This window comes from Calonectris borealis, chromosome 9, assembly GCF_964195595.1.
Source record: "Calonectris borealis chromosome 9, bCalBor7.hap1.2, whole genome shotgun sequence".
NCBI classification, from domain to species: domain Eukaryota; kingdom Metazoa; phylum Chordata; class Aves; order Procellariiformes; family Procellariidae; genus Calonectris; species Calonectris borealis.
Window position 1 is genome coordinate 9,889,003 of NC_134320.1, and position 21,489 is coordinate 9,910,491.

The 21,489-nt window shown below is 40.0% G+C and overlaps 1 protein-coding gene across 6 annotated transcripts in view; it reads right to left on the reverse strand.

Moving 5' to 3' along the window:
- LOC142085817 (WD repeat and FYVE domain-containing protein 1) overlaps window positions 1-21,489 on the reverse strand; it is a 54,937-nt gene that overhangs the window by 20,871 nt on the left and 12,577 nt on the right. The window contains exons 5-13 of one of the 6 annotated variants that reach the window (XM_075158187.1): window positions 20,965-21,115; window positions 18,143-18,255; window positions 15,385-15,511; window positions 13,593-13,767; window positions 12,158-12,202; window positions 11,194-11,295; window positions 10,276-10,406; window positions 8,801-8,909; window positions 5,168-7,995 (exon numbers count right to left, since the gene is read on the reverse strand). In XM_075158187.1, the coding sequence (XP_075014288.1) occupies window positions 7,870-7,995; window positions 8,801-8,909; window positions 10,276-10,406; window positions 11,194-11,295; window positions 12,158-12,202; window positions 13,593-13,767; window positions 15,385-15,511; window positions 18,143-18,255; window positions 20,965-21,115 (1,079 nt within the window). In that variant the 3' untranslated portion in view covers window positions 5,168-7,869. Of the gene's footprint in view, window positions 1-5,167; window positions 8,071-8,800; window positions 8,910-10,275; window positions 10,407-11,193; window positions 11,296-12,157; window positions 12,203-13,592; window positions 13,768-14,399; window positions 14,615-15,384; window positions 15,512-18,142; window positions 18,256-20,964; window positions 21,116-21,489 lie in introns of those variants that run through there. The other 5 variants (XM_075158188.1, XM_075158189.1, XM_075158186.1 and 2 more) reach the window with 5 other exon arrangements.

The following is a 21,489-nucleotide window of genomic DNA, read 5'->3' on the forward strand; positions in this document are numbered from 1 at the left end:
AGAAAAATGCCATACCATGGACTCCTTTGCGTCCTTCCTTTAGGCCCAGTTAATTAATCTGAACACAAAAGCTTGCAAAGGAAGGCAAATTTATTTCTCTAACTCAAAACAGGCTGCGAAAGGCTTTCAGACCGTTCTCTTTTGGCTTCTGTCTCTGCCCGGAGGAAAATGCTTATATTCCTTTCTTGAGGGCCCTTTGAAAAGGCTTTTAAGTGAGGCAAGCAGCTTTTTACTGCTACTGGATATTGCACCCTCTTTGCTTATATTCCACGCTTCTAGCAGCCTGTCACATTCAGAAGTAGAAAATGTTCACACTGAGAGTTGCAGTGGATTCAGTGAGCCTTGTGTGCCTACAGCTGCTGGTAAGAGCTTCTCTAGCTCCTAGGTATAAGTTTTGGTAAGTTTGGATTCTATTTATTTGAAAAGAAGTCATTAACTAAAATGTCAGATGCCATGGACTGATGGAGCCCTAAACGTGCAACAAGCTTTGTCTTAGGTCCTCCTAATCTCTGCAAGCTTTATGGACTGCAGAAGCTAATCCTGGACCATATAAGTAAAGCTATACATTCACTAATGATTTACAATTGATTGGGAAGTTATATTCACATACATTTCCAGGGAAACAAACAAATCCTGACAGCTCCAATTAAGAGACACAAACCACTGCCTAAAGAACAGCAGGGAGATAACAAAATGTAACATTCTCACTTCCTTCTAGAAAACTGCAAAAAATTTCCTTCTGAAAAAAACACCACTTTTTTAGTGCAGAAAGCCTTTTTACTGACATTGGAGTACCACAACAAATGAAGCAGAACACTGGCCAGCACATGCCTTGGTGTCGTTTTTCAGCACCTAAACCGAGCTGCTGCCAGAGCACAGACTACTTCAGGTAAGTAGCCCTGGGCGAACCAAGGAGTTCAGGATGATGCAGAACTCCACTTGGTGATTTTACAGGAGACCTGCTGTGCAGGTTTTTTTCCACTTGGTACTAGGTCTGTAGGGGAAAGAGAGAACTTTAAAAGCCCAATCTAAATTAAGCTGCAGGAGGTAGCTTTTAATTGCACTTTGGAGCAATAGAGAAGCAATCTAACACTTGCTCTTGGTTACTAAGCAGGGGTTTGTACTTTTCCAGACAATTTTCCCCTGCTTTTCATATGTTGCCTTTTCCTTATTTGCTCACACAATCTGGATTCTCCACAATTTAAGTGCAGAATAAAGCATATCACTGGAGAACATATCAAATTATATATCTGTGCCACAGATTTTGGTACCTTATCAGCAGCAATAGCATGTTCAGTAAGTAGTCCCAACATTTAAGCAGTTTAAAGTACTGGAAAAGTGTTAAGAATAGCAGTCTCAAATCCTTATAGCCTATACTGAAGTGATAGGTGTACACAAGTACTTAAAGGGTGTCAAGTAGCATTTTATTTCATTTCCCAGCTGTATAAAACTAAGAGCAAGCCAAAAGGTAAACAAACATTAATAAAGCTCCATCTAGAATTCTCCTTCTATCAAGAGAAAATGTGTTATTGTAGCCCTCTTGTGTTCAGTTGGATTAACAGCTATTAGATCCATAGTGTCCTTCCTTACGACCCCTCAAATCAAGGCTTTGCATGCTTTAACCACACTGCCATTCAGTTCTTTGCCCTCTCCACCTTCCCTCAGTTTCTCTCATGTTTTTCCTCCTTCTATCCTGGTTGTAAAATCTAAGCATATTCAGACCATGCTTCTGAAACAGTGGACTGCTCAGCTGGTATATTCACACCGTAAAACAAGAGAACTGCTGTTTTGGAGGAGGAGGACTAAAACATCCCTCATTGCCTGTAAGCATGCTTATATTCCCAGCATTTTTTCTCCATAAAAGGACTGTAATGAACACCATTTACAGCCACATTTCGCTCTTTTGCATAATGCCTATGAGATCAAGCTTTAAATTAAGTGTCCCACAGACACCATTGAGACACGTGCAACATTTCTCTACCCTTACAGAAATCACCTTGACATTCTCCAAAACCTGTACTATTGACAGTCCTGGTGATCCCAGACCTTCCCTACCAATCACCAAGATTAAAAACTCTGGTGTCCACCACGTAGCTGAGACACTGCACAGCCAGGGTTGTAAGAGGTAGTGGCTTTTGCAGTATTCTTTTCCAACCTGCAAAGGCTGTAGCAAACAGAAGAGCAAGTTATGGCTGCATTGCTATGAGCGCTTAATGAGATGGAGTCTTGTAACTGAGGATGAGGTAATGGGTTGTTTCCTAAAAGACACTCACATTCCACGTCTGCCGCCTCAGTCATCCTTAATTCAGCCACTGCAAGACCAGCTCACTCTTACAGATCAGGAGGCTCAGGCAAGCAGTTCAGCTATGCTTCAAGAGTTGCTATCACGTGTCTCAAGGAGCTGAACTCCAACATGGACATGCTGCTGCGGAGGAAACCTGGAGAAGGAGCCATAAACTAAGAGAGAAAGAAGGAGAAACAAATGAGAACAGAGCAAAGACAAAGGACAGTACTAGAACAGAAAAATAGCTGTGGCTTAGCAGCAACAACATCAAGGAATATTAGCAAGCAGCCCACTCTTTAGCAGCAACACAGGAGTGCACTTCAGTTCATGAAAACTTAAAGAGTTTTGACAGATACATGCATATAGATTTTAAGAGCAGCTGAAACCATAAGGAAAACAGGCTTCAGAAAGAAAAATCAATATAGATGGCAAGAGTCATGGTATCTTCTTTATTTGAAAGACAGCTATAGTAGCAAAGCTCGGAGCAAGTTAAACCCCATTCTGTGTCTTTCCCTATAAACAAGGTCAAGGGGAGAAAAGCATGCACCTCCGTAACACTTGTTACTGCAAGCCAGTTTCCTGAAGAACAGGGTAATATAAAGCATTTCAGAAGAAAAATGGAAAGACCACTTATAAAAATACATATGGGAAATCCTAGAGTCAACCTGTATTTCTACATAAATTTATCTTGGTTTTGAGCTGGATAAATGCTAAGAGATACCTAAGCCTCCGGGTGTCTCACAGAAAGCATGACTCATAGCACACCAGGGCCTTTGTAAACAAAATTGACATGACTTACTTAGTAATTCAGTTAAAACAGCTAGATGTAAGGCAACCCATGATGTCTTTGTGACAAAAAGCAATTTAGGAATGAATGTACCAAATATTCTGCAGACAAGCCAGTCAATCCCACCCAAATTAGTATAACACAACAAGAGTAAGTCAAAGAATATGGTTCAACTTACCTGTTTGAGCATGGATTATATAGTAAAACTGGTAAGAGACCCTGGTACACCAGCGAGTTGGAGGGTGATCAGTTACAGCAACTCTGAGCTGCCTGTACGTTGGGGGAAAAAATGCTTTGCAGAAAGCAAAGTTTCTAATGACCCCATATATTTCACTTTATTACTTGATGAAATATTTTATATTTAATTTTATGAAAAATAAATTGTATAGATTTTATTACTGATATTATTTTGATCCTTTCTTCCATTGCCGAAATGATAAAACCAATAACACTGTCTTTGAACCTGTTCAACTATTAGCTTTTACATATTAATAGAGTTTAGTAGACCACACACAGCTATCTAGAGACCATCCCCTTACTTCCTCCAAAGGGGCAAAAAACTTTGCAGGATCATTTGGTAGCAGTCACTTAAGAGATTGTTGAGAAGGCTTGCCTTATACCCACGAGAGAAGCAGAGAAACCCTTCAAAGGCCACGTTGCAACTCACTGAAAGATGGTTAGTTGATGACAAAAAATTTTTCTTAAATGTTAAGCTGGCAGAAATTCATCATTTTCTGTAGAGTTTGATCATGGTATTTCACTGTTAGCCAGGTCGCTAAGCACCGAGGACTTTGTCTACAGAGACAAAAAGCCTTAGATAGCCTTCCTCCTGAAGTATGTAGCAGTAAATCTGATCAACATAAAAATCTGTCCCTTTCCTGCATTTAGCGTATTCTAAATCTCTCCAGTGAGTACATATTCTAAATCTCTCCAATAAGTAAAGTCAACACCGCACCAAAAAACTCATTGCCAAGACCTGCCACACAGCTTATCTGAAATTTAAATGAAGTTTGCGACATAAGGAATGTGAGAAGTGATCAACTATGCATTCTCATTTAGAAAACCAATACACGTATTTTAGTGCTTTCACTACAAGGACACCATTTGCAGTTCTCAAACATTTTCAAACTTAAGTAATCTAGAGTTCATATGCCTTATTTAAAACATTCTATAAGATGGTCTACACAGACATCTAAACAGGCTTTTCCAACTACAGATCAGTAACAGCTTCATTGTTTCCAGTTTTTGTTGGAACTAGAAGACAGGGTATTTTGCCTTGGGAAAGGTGAGAAGTTTAAGCTGATCAAAATGAGACGTGTCTTGTTAAAAAAAAAAAATTAAAGTATTATATACCACACAGGCTACTCAGCCACCCTTCAGAGGTGGAAAGGGTGTGAAAGGATTGTGAAACCCTTTCAGATTCCTTGTATTGCTCCTAAATACCCTAGGGAGCAGTGATCTATACCAGATGTTAACAGGCCAATATTCAGGCATTCCAAGTGTTACAAAGCCAGCCAGTGCTGTATTTGAGCCTGTGAAGGCTGTGAGTAATTGTGAGGGATAAGTATGCTTCCCAGCTTGTCCTCATCCTTTCTCTGTGAGAAAGGATCATGAGCCAGGTGTAACCGCCTCCCGTGGCTGCAGTTTGTCCCCTCTGTATATATCATATTGTAGACTCTGCTCATCCCATCCAGCATAAATGAGTATTTCTCTAATACCTCAGACAGGTCCAAGGGATCTCAGGGAAGGGGTTGATCCTCTGATACTCTATGTTGTAAGAACCTTTGCAGACTTCTGAAGGTGAACCAGATGAACCAGATAAGAGGTCCATATGAGCTGGCAAGCAGGACACAGGATACAGTTAACATCCCTAGCTGGGACCGCGCAGCAGTTGTTCGTCTCTCAGCTTACTGGTTCCTCATGGGCCTTTAATCCCACTGCTGCAGCTCATTCAGCTCCAATACAACACATCTGACAAGCTCTCCCTCCAACCTAGAATTTGGACATAGGCCATGTAAAGGAGGAGCCAGAGCATACAAATGGGGGTTGTGCATTCACAGAATGGAAGAAAAGATGGATCATCCAAATAGACTAAGTGAATATCAAGAAATATTTTATTGTACATGTAATCAAAGTTTAAAAAACAGACAAGAAGGAGCGAGGGACAGATTTATCTAGCATCTCTTAACTATGCAGGGTACAGAAATACAACTAGTAAAGAATTAGCACATATTAGTACCCTTTGCTCCCCTTCCTGCCCCAATGAAGGAGGTGATACAAGCGAGATTAGTAATGCTTCAAATCAAGCCTTCTCCGTAATTGCACGCTTGAGCTGACATAGTTGAAGTATGTTCAGTTTCATGAGAGAGTATGTGCCTTCAAAACAGTTGTTTATAAACAAAAACACTGAGTGGTTTGTAAGCATTACTGATTCAACACCAAGAGTATATTTAAATGACTAATGATTTAGCAGCCATAATTGTCTTGTTATATATGAACTGACACTATCTTTAAGTATTTCAATTATAGAAAATAGATTCCTTAGGTTTAACAATACATAGTAGAGAATATATTATCTAGTGGCAAAACTGTAATGTAAAGAAGCAGAGGAAGTATTCACGGGGGGGGGAAGGGGGGGGAGCTGCATGCTGAGCAGGGGGGCACGTTGCCTAATCAGAACTAAAAAAGCTGAAGCTCAGGAGTGCTAGCTGCAAAGGTGTTACACCTCAGTATCATTGGTGTAAGTTTCAGAACATCTGGTTTGAAAAATATGCTGTTCATTCCACATCTACATCAATCTCCCAGCTTAACTCATGACCCTAGATCCTCCTTACCTACCACAGCAGGATCTTAAACACTTCTAGCACTGTAACTCATGTTCTGCCTTACACACCGAGAGGAAGAAGGCTTCCATTCTCTTCGAGAGCTAGATAAGAAGAAGTCTGAAAGTGAATGCAGAGCATTATCAGGGCTTATTCACCCCTTCAACCACTCAGTTTCTTTCCTCATTTACAAGGGTGAAGGCCTTCAGAGCAGAAAGCTGCAATTTTCTTCCAGTACAAGCTGATTTTCTCTCAATAGCTTAGAAATAAGTCTTCACAAAAAACGTAAGCTATATAGCATGTAGCAAGGGATAAATCAAATCAGTGTGACAAATGCTAAATCCCGAATTGAAGGCAAGACAAGTTTTGGGATTCCCACAAAGAGGGATTTGTTTACTCTTCGGTGGCCCAATAAGCCTAGCAAATTAAAAGACTCTTCGCAAACTTGCAGAGAAGGCCCATGGAAAGGTAGACAAAGCCAGATCCAAAATAACAGTAACTAACATATTCTGGATTCTAATGCCCTTTGGAGACTATCAGCTTTTTGGCTTAAAACGCAAGCGAATCATGGCTTATTAACGATACCATGATATTCATCTATTTCAGCCTACAGCATGGTCCAATGCAGGTTACTAGTGTCAAGTTACACACCTAGGACTTGAATTCACTAACACTCATAGCACCACTTGATTGTTGCTGTAAATAAAGACAGTCTAACCCTTAAGTCCTCTGCCAGAAAGAGCCTATTACCTTTGATAGTTGTGCAACACCACCTATTCCGGGCCAGCTGACCTACCCACATTTTTTGTCCTCACACATATGCATCTGTTTCCAGAAAAATTTAAACAGCGCCAAGCTTAAACTCTGTGACATATTACCTTAGCTTTCAAAGGTTCAAGATAAGTTCTCCTTACAGTGTTCAAATGTAGGAAATTCACGCAACTGACAGACCAATTTATTGACAATATCTCACTAGTTATTTCCTGTACATACCAACTGCACAGTCATAAAAGCCTCCCAGCTCTTCATACTTCTCAGCTTTGAAACAGGAAAGGATCAATATAGGTATCTCAGGATTAACAGACCTAGGTGCAGGGGAAAAAAGCAGCTGTTCTGTACCTCAGTAATTATTGCTCAGTATTTATCTGTTTTAAGCAACACCAAGGCAGTATTTGAATTTATGCTGCACTTTAGCAGAGACAGGTTCCCTACCATTAAAGAAACGTCAGCCTTTCCACAGGAAAAAGTCTCTAAAATTTAGCCGGCCATTTTTTCTTAGCCATTACATTTAACAAGGCAGATTTGCTTAGCTTCCCATTCTAACAGTATTATAGAATTGTCAAAGTATATTGCTCATACCTACGGCCTGTGTTTAAACTAGAGTAGCTGGGCTGCACATTTTCGTAAGAACTACAGAAGTTTATTAGCTATGCTAAAACACGACTTAAAGAGCCTAGAATTGTTCAAAGACTCACCAGCTACCTAAACAAAACAGTTGTCCCACAAAAGTGATTTCACTAATAACTGAACTTGAAGACAAACACTACAAGAAAGCCAATAAAGGAAATCTTGTGTGATCAAAGGTTCTCTTATTATCTCATCTGAAAGAAGCTACCTGCCACTTTGAAGTATCTCCTCCTTCCATAGGAATAACCAACATACCTTTTGGAGGCAGTTTAAACAGTGACTGCTCAAAAGTATTTCTACAGAACTGCTTTTTGGAAGAGAGAATAAGTTATTTTACTATTTGCACAAATTGAATTTACTACACTCATTTTACTCTGATAATGCTTTAGCTACAAGGTATCTGTACAAGATATATCAGCAGAGATAGCACATTGTTAACACTACATATGTAAACCAAGAAACAACAGGTCCTTTCATCAAGGTGTCATATTGCAGGTAAGCCAAGAGGCTGTGAAACTGCACTTCCGCACCAAGGAGATTCCTGGTGAGCCCAACAGAAAAGTCGTGCTCTACAAAGGTGACTGTCCATCCTGGAACAGCAGCAGGAGAAGAATCAAGCAACCAGTGTTTGCGGTAATATTCTTAGAAGGATTCCATTCATTCGGTGCATATTGCTGTACATAAGGTGCATAAACCTGTCAGGTATGAGATCAGCGTGAAGAGAAGCCAGTTGCAAGGCTGCAACCAACTACTGGCGTCATGTCCCAGATCTGGAAGAAAATATTGTGGAGAATTACATAGCACTATTATAAGACCTAAGAGATACTTCTCGAAGAGGCATAGAAGCAAACATAAAGACCTCCCTGGACACAAGGTAACAAATCCCGTTTAAACTATACTTGAGGAAAATATCATAAAGAGTTATATCAACCTTAAAAACCAAAAGTCAAACTTAGGGCTCAAGAGTCTTCTAGCAGTTTTCTATAGGTCTGTTTTAAAAAGTGCTATGCAGTTCGTTATAAACACGCTTACAGAAAAACAGGGACAGACTGGAACAGTCTCAGTTCTGACATGCATGGCAGATGTATAGCTTAAGCAGAGCAAGATTCTACATCAGTCTGATTTCCATGTCACCATCTCATAACCAGGGCTTTTAGTGGCAATGCTCCAAGAAGCCAGGGAGCTCAGAGTAAAGAAAGCCTGCACGTTTCATCGTGTCTGTGTCTTCAAGGCCGCTGGCGGATTCTCCTACTGCTGATGCCTGCTTTGTTTGTCCAGAGGACACCAACAGTAACCAGTTCTGACAGTTAGACTCCATACAGTGGAGTTACAGGTAATTTCCTCATTCAGCTACAGGAAGAACAGTCTGCAACAAATACGATTCTTGCTGCCCACAACAGTTAGCTTTGTAGCAACGGTTGTAAGAAAGAAAAAGTATATACAAACATTAGTTCTCTATTAAGTATCTCTAATAAATGCAGGAAAGAGGTACATGAATACCTTCACAATCCGGTCACTCCCACAAGTCACCATTAGCCCTCTGGAGATGTCCATGGACATGTGTGAAATGTTGTGTTTTCCTTCATGAAAGGTTGCCAAGGAAGTACGGCTGAATGAGAACAATTTAAATTAAAGCCAGCCATCAGATGAAGCTTCATGGCATCATTATAGCAGTGCAAAATAAACTTGCAAGAAAATTAAGTTGCTCAAGTACTAATAAATCAGTCCTGAGAACTGCAGTGCCATATTAAAGGGGACAAAATTAAATTAGCAAGTCATGCTAAAGCATTGCTTGTGTAGTTATACAGGTGTGACATTTCCTGGCCTTCTGCAGCCTGACTGTTAATAATACTAGAGCAGAAGTGGGACGCCGCATTAGTAAATAATTCTACTCTTGGTTATAAAGTCAAGCTCAGCTACATTTCTTCCTGCTGACTATAGTGAGTCAACTAGGGCACAGCACCTCCCTTTTTCAAAAAAACCCAAACAAACAAACAAAAAACCCCACCAACCAAAAAAAGCAACAAACAACAACAACAAAACAAAAGAAAAAAACCCAAACACCCCAAAAATTGGCATCTGATTACTTTGGTCCTTTAGCACTCCAGGTGCTGTGAACAGTGAAGTGCTGTTCATATCAAGATATAACGGGGGTGCCTTCATTGCTAAGAAGAGTTTAATGAGACAGCAAATCATGTTTAACCCAACTTGCTTGCATGGGGAAAATAATGTTGGACTGTGAAGAATATTCCCATAGAAACAGTTTTCAGTAAGTGTATATAAACTAATGCATATACATCCTGGCAGCTGTGATGCATTGTCAGGCACCCACTTAGCAATTTTAAGTGCAATCAATAGCTTTTACCTATTTGTTGAGACAAACATGTTTCAACTCTAGATCTGGGCTCATGGAAAAGAAGAAATAAAGTGGATAAAAAAGTTGTAATACCACATCTGATCCAAATCAGCTTGCAGAGCCAGCTGAGGCATCTCTGCCATGGTAGTGCTTTGAGTGCCCCAGACAAAGGTGGCCTATTAGCAGAGTCAGCATGGCATGTTTGGAGGGGTGTCCAGTACACCTGGAACCGACTGCCCCAGGGGTGGAAACACAGCCCTACCATTTGCCATGGACTGATCCACACCCACTGGAACAGGGTGAGGCTCCAGAACACCTGCAGTACATTGATGACATCATTGTGTGGGGCAGCACAGCAGAAGAAGTTTTTGAGAAAGGGGAGAGAATAATTCAAATCCTTCTGAAGGCTGGTTTTGCCATAAATGAAAGTAAGGTCAAGGGACCTGCACAGGAGATCCAGTTTTTAGGAATAAAAGGGCAAGACGGATGTCGTCAGATCCCAATTTAACCCTATCCCAGCCAAAACCAGGACAGTAGCATTGCGTGTGGATGTGGAACAAGCACAAGTGTTTCTGCACCTCAGCAGTATTACTTTAATTTATTACTCCTTAATACTCACTCTTCATCCTTGATTGACTCAAAACAGGAATCACAGACACGGACCTGGAACTCAAATCCCATGATCGGGTAACTTGACCGTTTGGTACTGCACTTGCCACACACTGCTTGCCCACATTTTCTGCAATGATGCTTCATGGAGGAAGAAGAAAATAAACAAACAAAAAAATCACTATATTGTGCCACTTGACCACCTTACCAAGTGTTCACTGAACAACAACAACGCTTCTGTTTTGCACCCTCTTAGGAAGCAACCTGTAAGGAAGTCTTCTGTTACTTCAACCAAAGACCAAGGACTCTGGAGTTCTGAACAGTCGTCTTTGCCATTAATGGGTTTACCTCCTTATTCTCCCTGTCCATTCTCTTCTCCTTTTGCAAGCTCCTTCTGGGAGCAGGGGAAAAAGAGGGTTGAACAAGCAACCAAGGAAATAACAGTCTAAGAAAGCCAGAAACAGAGAGCGTCTTGGTGCCTATCCAGTCCCTCCAAAAAGAAAGCTATCTGGAAAGCTTTCACATTCTAGCCCAGTAAGAGCAGGGCCACCACTGCTTCACTGAACTGAGTACCCTACCACATGTTAGGCTGCAATTTGCTCAGTTATGGGGCATTGTGTGCCACTTTACACAACACTTGAGGATTAGCTGTCCACAGCTCCAGTACATAGAAATATTAAGATAAATCCAACACAGCACTCCCAGCACAGCCTGCTTTGCCCCGTAATAGAAGTTTGATGCAACGCTTTCTATAGAATTTGGAAATTTCTTAGAACTGCCTAGAAGCTGTGACGTCGTCTCAATAAATCCTCACTTCAAAGCAGCAAAAATACCAACGGTTTAAAAGATCTAACAGCTTTAGTGGTTTTCTGTTTGCATTTTACTGAAGTGCTGAAGTACAGCTAAGCACTGAAACCAGCGATCTCACCTGTCTCAACCCTAATGTCTTTGTGTCCCACATCTGCTTTATATTCCAGAAGAAAGGTTGTTCACACTTCTGACAGGAATCACTCTCCAGCCATTGAGGAGCCTACAAAAGAGCAAGATATGCAAACAATCAGAATTATTTTTTCCTCATATGACAGCCAAGGAAGTTTGTTTTAAGAACACAAAGTAAAGTTTTACTTGGAAAGATGCCCTGTCTCAGCTCTGAACATTACAACAATACATTGCCTACCATATAGTACATAGGAAGTTTAGTACAAAAAACCCCAAACCCAAGACTACAGTTATTTGTTACCTACACACCTCCTATACTTTTTAAGTCACGGCAGTATGTTATGTTACTCCCTTAATAAGAAAACTAATTCAAACATCTAAGTTATTAAACTTACTGCAGGCATTCAAAGACTGCTGCTCTGGTTGCCTAGATGATTTTTAACTTAATCCAAGTTGTAGAATCTATGAGGCAGTCATCCCCTCTAAGAGGGGTGGGTCTAGAAGTAAATTCTGGAAGCAAATATCTTTTCTGATTCCCTAGGATTGCAGTTTGAAATAATTACGAACTCATCTGCATTTTCCATCCTGCCCACATCTTCATTAAGCATCCCTTCTCCCACCCACATATTTTTTCCTGCCATAAATGGACTAGGCCAAATGAAAATAGTTAGAGCTTTCACACATTTCAACACACTCAGATACTTTAACTGAGCATCCTTGTAAGGGATGGAAAGAGAGGCACAATATTTTTAGTACATAGACTTGAATTAGAACATGTATATTCTATACAACTTTATACATCTCATGGGGGAGTCTCCCTGAAACCCGACAGGAGGAAAGCTGGAACAACACAGAAGCTTTTCTCCTCAATTCACTTACATCCATTGTTGATAGTAATAAAACAATAGTATTGTCAGTTGCACTACCATCTCACCACAAATATTTATTAATACCAGATGTCCAGCTCCTATATCTTCAACCTTGACTGCATCCCCTTCCTTCCCCCATGCTAGTGGAAAACATCGTAAAGGGTAGTAACAAGTCCAGCGTGGGGGGTAAGGAGAAGAGTAGAGGAAATGAGTCGCCTCTCCACCAAGTGAGATGTTCCATATTGCTTCTTTCAAGTACTTACAACAGCAGCTTTCACTTAATAGCATTTTTGAGAAAACAATCCACTTTCTGGCTCCCTCTAACAGAAAAACAGAGTATATTCCTATTCTTTTAATCTTCATTTCAGGCATTAAATAGAAGGTAAAAACCTGCCTACACTACCAACACTATTACCAACTGTTGGAACTACAACCAAGTTGGAACTGCCCAAGATCAATAGTACAGCTGTCAGTGGAGATACCATTCCGTCTAATCAAAAAAGTCTGTCTTCTAGTCTTATGTGCATTAGTGCATATTTGAAGATAGCCTATAACATGACGCACTAGCTAATGCTTCAGAGGCATATGTTCATCATCTTCAAGCAGTTTCTTTGCTTTTGAATTGGGCTTGATTATGTTTTTCCAATGAGTTCTGAGACATCACGGCTGTTCTAAGTTAACCATATTATTTTAACTGTATTAAAACTGCCTATTATTTAGAAGATCCCTTAATTATTGCATGCAGATCCAGAAGAGAAACGGCCACATCTTGTTTTCTCAATTTTATTATAAGTCAATTCCTTGCAACCACAAAGTTTCATAATATCACAGAAGTTTTGAAGAGAGATCGTCATGCTGAATATGTTAGGAGCATCACATAGAGCATTCAGTGTGTTTAAGGTGACAGTTCAACACATGTCAGAAAACAGTTCTTAATCATGACATTTCCATTTGAGGAAAAGCAACAGGGCAAGGAAGGCTGAGCCTTAAATACTGCTTTGTGGAGGCAACCAAAACTAACTCCTATAATTATGGTTTAACCAAAGATGATAGTAATACACATCTTTTCAGCTCCTATGATGGACATGAACTGATGGCAGGCTCAGTTGCTCTGCACTGAGGTCTTTAAAAAAAATGTTGTCTGGGGACTGAATCTCTACATTCTGAACTATATCCCAAAAGCAGCATCTCACTTCTGTACCTGCTTTGACATGAGTTGAGAACTTATTTCAAGACTGTTGAAGCACAGTCCATTGGTTTCTTTACTGCAAAAGCTTGCCTGCTTTAGAGTGTCCCAGCAGCAAGAGCCATTCCAGTGAACATGTTGTCTCATTGAGATAAAACTCTAAGCAGTCCCAAGCCTGTCCTGCACTTCTCCTGTCCTGGGAATCCATCTACTACAATGCAGTATGGACAGCCACTAGAACAGAGCAGGTTTTAACAATATCATTCAGCCTTAAAGTTTCAGGCAATGTGAGGAAAACACCCTGCAGAACTGACTAAGCAAAGCCACATCAGCCTCTGAAAAAGGAAAATAAATAAATAAATAAATAAATAAATAAATCTTTGACCTAGGACATGATCTTACCTCTTCTCGGCTTATATCCATGTTCCAAACAGCAATTCCCCCATCAGCTGAACAAGATACCAGCTGCCGTGTCAGCTGGATATAACAGATAGCCTGCACCTTGTCACTGCAAACAAAGTAGACACTATTTACCCATAAGTATTTAAACAAAGCTTAGTTTCCTGGCAAACCCCCGATTTATCCTTGTAAAGCTACCTAGGAAGCCAAAACTGATTTCCAAACACTTTGCTAAGTCTACTAAGTAGAGCTATGAAGATGAGTGAACAGATGCTGTCACCTAAGCACTACCCTAGCATCAGAACGTTGCCTAGAACAGTGTTCTTGTAGGCTTGACCAGAATACCAGAAGTACAGTTCCATGTTAACATTTGCTGGCAGTAAGCATTGACAGTAAGCTGAGTGTCAGCTGGCTCAGAGTGTGCGTGCAAATACTCTTCTGTGTTGGCAAGGAGAGCCAGTTATCAAAACAGAGACAACTGGAAAAATAAAGAGAAATATTTGTTTCAAGATGCAGCTAGGAAGCAGATGGAGCTTCCACTTTTGCTAACAAATCACAATAAGTAAATCTGTAGCTGCAAAGCAAAGCATGCATTCACCAATAAGACAGTTTAATCCTAAATAAAGTCATGGCAAAATAAAAGTCTACCCTAAGAAACTAAACAAGGGATCTCAACAGTATTAGACTGCTTTGCAACATCTAAGTTGAATTAAAAAAGCCATTCTGCTTCTCAGAACTTACTTTCCCATTCAGTATGAAGTTTGATGCTAAGTGTGATGTTTGAAGAGAAACTAAAGTGTTATAAGTCTTCACCAGGACACATGATGCAGCAGTAACAGCAGTATAAAGTCCTCCAGTCACTGACTTCAGTTACTTTTTTGTAACCAGTACTCTATTATTAGTTCTTTAGCCATAAAACTAAATCCTCAAGATTTAACAAGAGTTCTAGGGCTAAGGCTATCAGTCTTGATCAAAGGTGGATGGAGGCATCTATGGAATTAGACAAGAGGAGAATGCACTATACAAATACATCTTTAAACATAAACAAGATCTCTAGTACCACTGCTTTTCTAAGTAGAATGTATCTTCAGTGGTGAACTGCCTGTCAGACTGAACTAAGGCCCTAGATTTAAAAATGGCAGCTAGTGTGGTGTCTCTGTAAAAATAAAGAGTTGATTAAATACAGACAACTAACTACCTAATCCACAGAACAGTGGAAATGTGACATGCTTTTCTGAAGTCAAGAGACCACCCCTGTAATTTAGCCAATCAGTTTATCACCTCAGTGATAGAAAGAGACAGAGAACAGGAACACATTGAAGCTTATTCCACATGGGTACACGAACATGCTTATACATTAAGTTTCTAGCCCCACCCTCACAGGCAACTCAGTGAAGTATTTGCAATACAGAAGCATGCAACTTTTACATAAAGTCCAAGCAAGATGATTTAGGATTTTTACCCACCTTTTTCTATAACCTACTTTTATGTTATGTTCTGATTACCCATAACTTAGAAGTATCAAACATGAGAAAAAAAAAGACTTATGAGTAATGCTTTCCTAGTACTGATTACCCTTCTTCCCCCTCAAAGTCCTCAGAGTTCTGCAAAAAGTTATTTTTTCCATTATTCACAAAGATTCAAATGTCTCGCCACGCTGTTTAGTCTTCCTGGGACTCTGTGTTCATTACAGAGCATGTAGGAAAAATAAGACACCATTACATACTGATGTCCCTGGAGCAGCAGTGTTCGCCCCTTCCTTCCACCAATATCCCACATGATAATGCTGTGATCAGAGGCACCTGAGAAGAGCAGTCGTTGAACAGGATCCCACCACAGGGAAGTAATACTTCCTAGGAAAGAACATTCTGCAGTTAAATCTAAGGGAGCCACTCCTCAACACACTGATGCTCTGCTGGGACATTAAAGTGAAACCTGAGGTACTCCCTGACTACAGTAGCAGATATTGAAAGGCTTAAGGCGAAGGACAGCATGCAACAGCAAGATACAGTCCTGCTATAGAGGCAAAGAGCATTTGACAACAGAACAAAACATCCCTAAGAAGAAAGTCAGATGCAAAACATAAGCCAGAAAGTTCAAGTTACTAGCTTTCTGCCCCTTGTATTTAGGCAGTCGGTTTTAAGAGTCGGCAGGCTGCTATGCGATCTTTGGAAGATGAAAAGTTTTAAAACTTGCCAAGCAAAGACTAGTATCTACAATACAGTAAGGTGCTTGGTCAGTGGTTGCAGGACAGCAAGCAGTGTTCACAGGTAAACCAACTCCCTTACATAACCATTTACAACCTTAAAATAGTTGGAATAAGAAACTAAGTGACAGTTTCACTGCTGTTAGCAAATCCGGCCACTACGTACTAAATTACAAAACTAGATTTCAGAAGGCCCAACCTGGCTGTGCACCTCATTAGTCAGACATAGAAAGAAATGAGTCATCTGACAGTGGCAGTCTTATACTAAACCCATATGCATGGTAATGCAGACAGGAGACTAAAGAAGTAATTTTGTCACTCATGCCGCCTATAGTTTTGAAGTTGCAGGAACATTTTATTCCCTTACAGACATCATCCCCTTTAAAGCATCCTTCCATTGCTCAGTTTTCATCAAAAGCCTTGTTAGTCTGAAAGCAAGATGAATGGTAATTACAGCCCAAATCAGTCCTTTCCAGCTCTCTGAAGCAAGGGATTTTTCTTGCCTTCTTTAGGGCTACGCTGTTTTCAGACTGACCCATTTGGGAATAGTTGTCTCGGAGAACAGTGAGCATCTGCACCATAGAAGGCAGTTTGAGTATTATCTCAGCATTACACAGAGTAGGCTGTTAAACAGGGAGAATTCTGGAAGCTGACTGTTGAAGGACAAGCTCTAAAACCATTTAAACTGCAAAACAAACATTGCTTGCTTATGAAGTCACAGTAAGGCAAGAGCTAGAAAGGAAACAAAATGAAGTCAGACTTTTGAAGTCTGGCAAACACAGCTGCCCTCAGAGAAGAACTAGATGCCATTTAAGTTTAGAGTTAGCAGGCCTTGAGAATATTACACAAATACTGTGGAGGAAAAAAGGTTACACATAACCTATTTTGCTTTAAAAAAAAAAAAAGGAAAAAAGACAAAGTAGCTACTATTACACCAATTGAAGAAAAACCTGTTTCTGCCCCTCAAATTTAACCATCTTCTATACTAGATCAACTCTTGTTTTGAGGATCACAATGCCCTTAGGGAACTTTATATATAAGCCAAAGTTGTCTGCTATGTGGCCAGCACTGCTGAAGTTGGTGCTTGGAAGCCCACCACAACTCAATAGATAGAATATGCACTATACGTAGTGCCACGTCAAGACATACTGCTTTCAGACTAACAATATCATCTATCAAGGAGTTGCATTTGAACACAGACTAGTGCAAAAGCATACAGAGGTAAAGCAGTCTCTAGGGCCAGGAGAATTATTTTGCTTTCAAGCAGAATTGTTTCAAATCTGAAATTCTGCTTCAAAGCAGAAGAGGCATTTATCATTCAAAAATCTCAACTGCCTCCCACATTCAAAACCAGTTTTATCATTTTACAGTCATCTGTAAATCAGGAGTCTACCCAGCTTTAACAAAGTCTACTTTGTACTTACAGCTATTAAACAAGGCAGTCTTTTCCAGTGGGTCAGAGACTCATGACCCAGTAATTCACCCCTACCCAAATGTTGGGGTCAGCTGATTTGAAAGTCACCAGTACAAATGGGAAGAAGCATTAAGTCTTGTTTATTTCTCTCAGCATATTATTAAATCACAGATTCTTCTGTGATTTGCATTCTTGCTTTACTCATTACAGCAGACCGTGGCTCCATATCATGTTACAGGCTATTTGGTTCTTCATTTGATGTAAGGACTTCAGCTATACTATACAGGATGAGACATTTGTTTTTGACTAGACAGTTTTGATTCTAAAAGGCTCTCTAGATTTCTTGCATATAGCTTATTTTCAGCTAAACACAGGAAACTGAACTAGAGTCTCATAAAGACTGATCAGAACAGCAAAGTCTGCATTGGGAAGAATTAAGTGGCTTTTTAGAATCTAGATTGGGGGTTGCTAAAGCTGCTTTATTATTATTATAGTACTACAAGGTCTCCAGAAAAAAAAAAAAAGTAACACATTCTCATCCTTTCTTTTCAATGCTAAAGGTGGCCATCTAGTGGATAACTTGTGTTTAAATGAATACATATGTTTACCTTTATTCTTCATCTACAATAAAAATACCTGTCAGTATTTATAAGGCTAAGATTTCCCCTCAGCAAGAATGTGTCTGTTCTTTAAGAGATAGCCATATGTACAGCTTTGAACAGTTTTGATAACTACTACCCTGCACTAGTTGTTTATCCAATATCTATCCTTAAGGGGTAGATATCCAACTGAACGCCTCATCCCAATTTACAAAGAGGTATTATAACCTGGGTCAAGTGGAATTAAGAAGAAGAGTTACTTTACCTTCATGCCCTTTGAGTGTTGTGATAATTGAGCACGTATTCTGCTCAAGCTTCAGGAGAGTGATCTGTCCAGAATAATCACCAACAAATGCATGCCGAGTTTCATGATCATATCTGAATACCAGTCAAGGAGAAGCCTTGTTTGCTCTTAAGAGAGTATTTTACGGGACTGAAACAGATAGTACAGCTGTCAGCTACAGAGTCTAAACAAATTGGAAAAGAACATTTTAATATGCCAGATAAATATTTACATAACTACTTCTAAAAGGGTTGGAGACAGTAATAGTTTTTCATTCCTCTCTTCACCTCACACTTCCCTACATGTGCAAGTAAGACAGTGTGGGAAATAAGTGAGAAAAGTTTTAGAAAGCCACTGGAGGAACCATGAGATAATCCATCCCCTAGTTTAAGGCAAGCCAAGTAGATTTAGACCATTTCTAGCAGATATTTACAGAACACACTCATGATCTTCTACAAGAGATGCCAGAACTCCTCAGGTTACTTGTTGCAGTGCAGAGTTATCACTAGGAGTACCTTGCTGGACATTGGGTGGCGTTCAGTCTTACCTGGTATCTGCTCCTATAAACTGTTAAGTTTTCTAGCATGTTATACTAGTTGATGCCCCCAGGATAGGAAAACTAAGATGCAAGGAGGTTGACCCTCCACAGCTAGTTTACCTTACAGTGGAAGTATACTCCCAATGTTCTAGCTACTGAGAAGGTGAGACCATCTAATTTCTTGTTCTGTTCTCTGCACTTTCAAGTTTACTGATGCAGGTCCTTGAGCACGGTATCGAAGACTAAACTGTATTTCAGAAGAGGTTCTGTGTTTTAACACTGACATAAAAGCCACACCACATCCTAACAGGGAGTCTATTAACAAGGTAGCATGTTTGCCAAAAGCATCATACATCATAACAGTTTTCTGATATTCAGTTCTTGTCACTGTGTAACTATTGTGTCCAGAAACTAAAGCATAGCAAGCTGGATGGAACTAGATCATTCGCTGCCTTTAGAAGACTTTTGCTATTCAGGATATAAGCAAGAGCTGTGAAAAACCCATACAGCTGACACCACATAACCCAAGAGTTGTGTATAAACTCACCCGTCCTCCTGGAGCCACACAAAAACACAAGCAGCAGCTAGCAAAGTAGCCTATTCTATGCAACAGAAAAGACTAACTTTAAAAAGTCAGTGTACCAAAAAGCCCACCACCATAAGTGAAAAAGCAGAGGTTTTGCCATCTGATGACATTCCGAAATCTCTTAAGCCTTCAGAATCTTAAGATAAACAATTCGCTTTCAACAAATCCACTAAGTCCCTGAACATGTGATCCTTTCTTCGTCTTGGAAGTTCAGGCTAGCATTATCCCCACTAATCCAGTAAAGAATAGGCACTCTGCTGTTTTCTTCAGAAGCTTACACATAGGATCATTAACAAATAACTCCTAAGGAACCTCCTCATAGGGAGACCAAGCGCCTAGTACACACACCAAAAAGCTAGTTCTTCCAAACACAAGTCCAAAGACAGGATCAATTACAATGCATTTTCAAATGCCATGGTCTTCAGTGGAAATTTATTTTTATCTTGATAGAAAAGGTCATATTCTTTTTTTCATTTTCATGATAAACTGTTCCATTATTTGCAATATCATTAGCTACAGAACCCACTGAATTCAAATAGCGAGGCTCAGAGGCACCAGACTGTTCTGTGAGCTAGCCTCCTAACACACACTCCCCCACCAATATTAACCCAGTTCTGTGCTGCATTCAGCTGAGGCGAGCTGTACATGAAATGCTTCACGGGAGACAACCCTCCTGAACTCTAAAACAAGGACAGCAACAGTACAACAATACAAACCTGTCAGGTCTTCAGTTAGTAAGGCAGGGTCTGCACAGATGGGAGACCTCAGAAGGTTAGATATGCTGCTGGCAACCAAGCAGTTAGCTTTCCTCCTAGTTAGCAATGCTAGAGAGGTCTTTATTTTTTTAAGGTTTTATTTTACTAAGAGATGTAGTTGACCTCTTTCAGCTTTTGCATCATGCCATTTCTACATTACTGCCATTAATCCTCATACACCAACCAGTATCTCCAGTTACTGTCCAGCCACATCTAAACTGCCACCATTAACAAGTGCTAAAAAATAGTTTTAGAATTTAAAGTATTTAACCCATGCTCAAAAGTTTTGATGTATTAACTACATTTTAAGCTATTGGGTTTGTAAGTCTTTTACATAGGATAAAGAATGCCCTGAAGTACTTACAGCTAAATAGACAACCAGAGTTCTTAAGCTACAAATGCTGCAGTTAAAAGCAATTTGCAGGAAAGCAAACTGCATACAGACAAATCAATACTAGTAATGAATAAAGTTTCAACATACCCCGTAGCTTAAAGATAGCAAAGATTACCATGAGCAAAGACAGAAAAATTAAAGCAGTTCAAAGGGTTTTCATGATGTTTTATGCTCTAGAAAGACTCAAATGCACACTGGCATCTGTTGAACTAAGTGACTTGCCTAGGAAGTATACAGGCCAGGCTATAGGTACAGTTACTAGTCACTTCCACAAGATGCTACAGACAAACATCTCAAAATTAGGAACTAGTACACACTGCGATTTCTGTAACTCAGGGTCACAACATCCCCTTCTACTATCTAACAACAGCTAACTGAAATAAAGGTATTAAACTTCTAATCAGAATAAGTGTTTGCAGACTTGCATGGGATTTCACTCTAGCTTTTTACATGAAAAGGAGGGAACAAATTGAGCTAAAGGAACAAAGTACTCTTCCAGTTTCAGGGTAGCAATCATTTTTCAAAGGATACTGTAGACATGAAGCCCAAGAGGTGAAGTAATGTCTCCCCAGCATACTCCCACTCCTGGTGCACATCCAGCTGATACACTTGTCATGACCAGTGCTGATAACCCACTCTGATGTCAGGCAGAAAGTAATAGCAGACACTCGATTCTGATGAGCTGTGGGAAGAAAAAGATTCTGGCTTGTTTTCCTAAAAATCAAAGTGATGTGTTCTTACGTCCTAATTCAGAGAGACTTAGGTCGAAGATGATATTTAAGCAATGCCCCAGGGAGACATTTTTGCCATCGTATTATACTTGCCTCTAGGCCGAATTAAAAGGTTATCATTTTTCTGTTTGGTATTCGCCTTCTGAATAGCTTAAGTGAACCAAACATGTCAGTCAGCTAATTTAAGCCTTTCTCCCACAGAGAGAGAAGCCGAGTTCAGCCCAGATACCCAAGATGCTCTGGTTAAGGAGCAGGCAAACCCTCAGCTTCCTCTAGGTAGGCCAGGACTTCTGGGGAGTAATGTAACACATCTAAAAACCTTAAT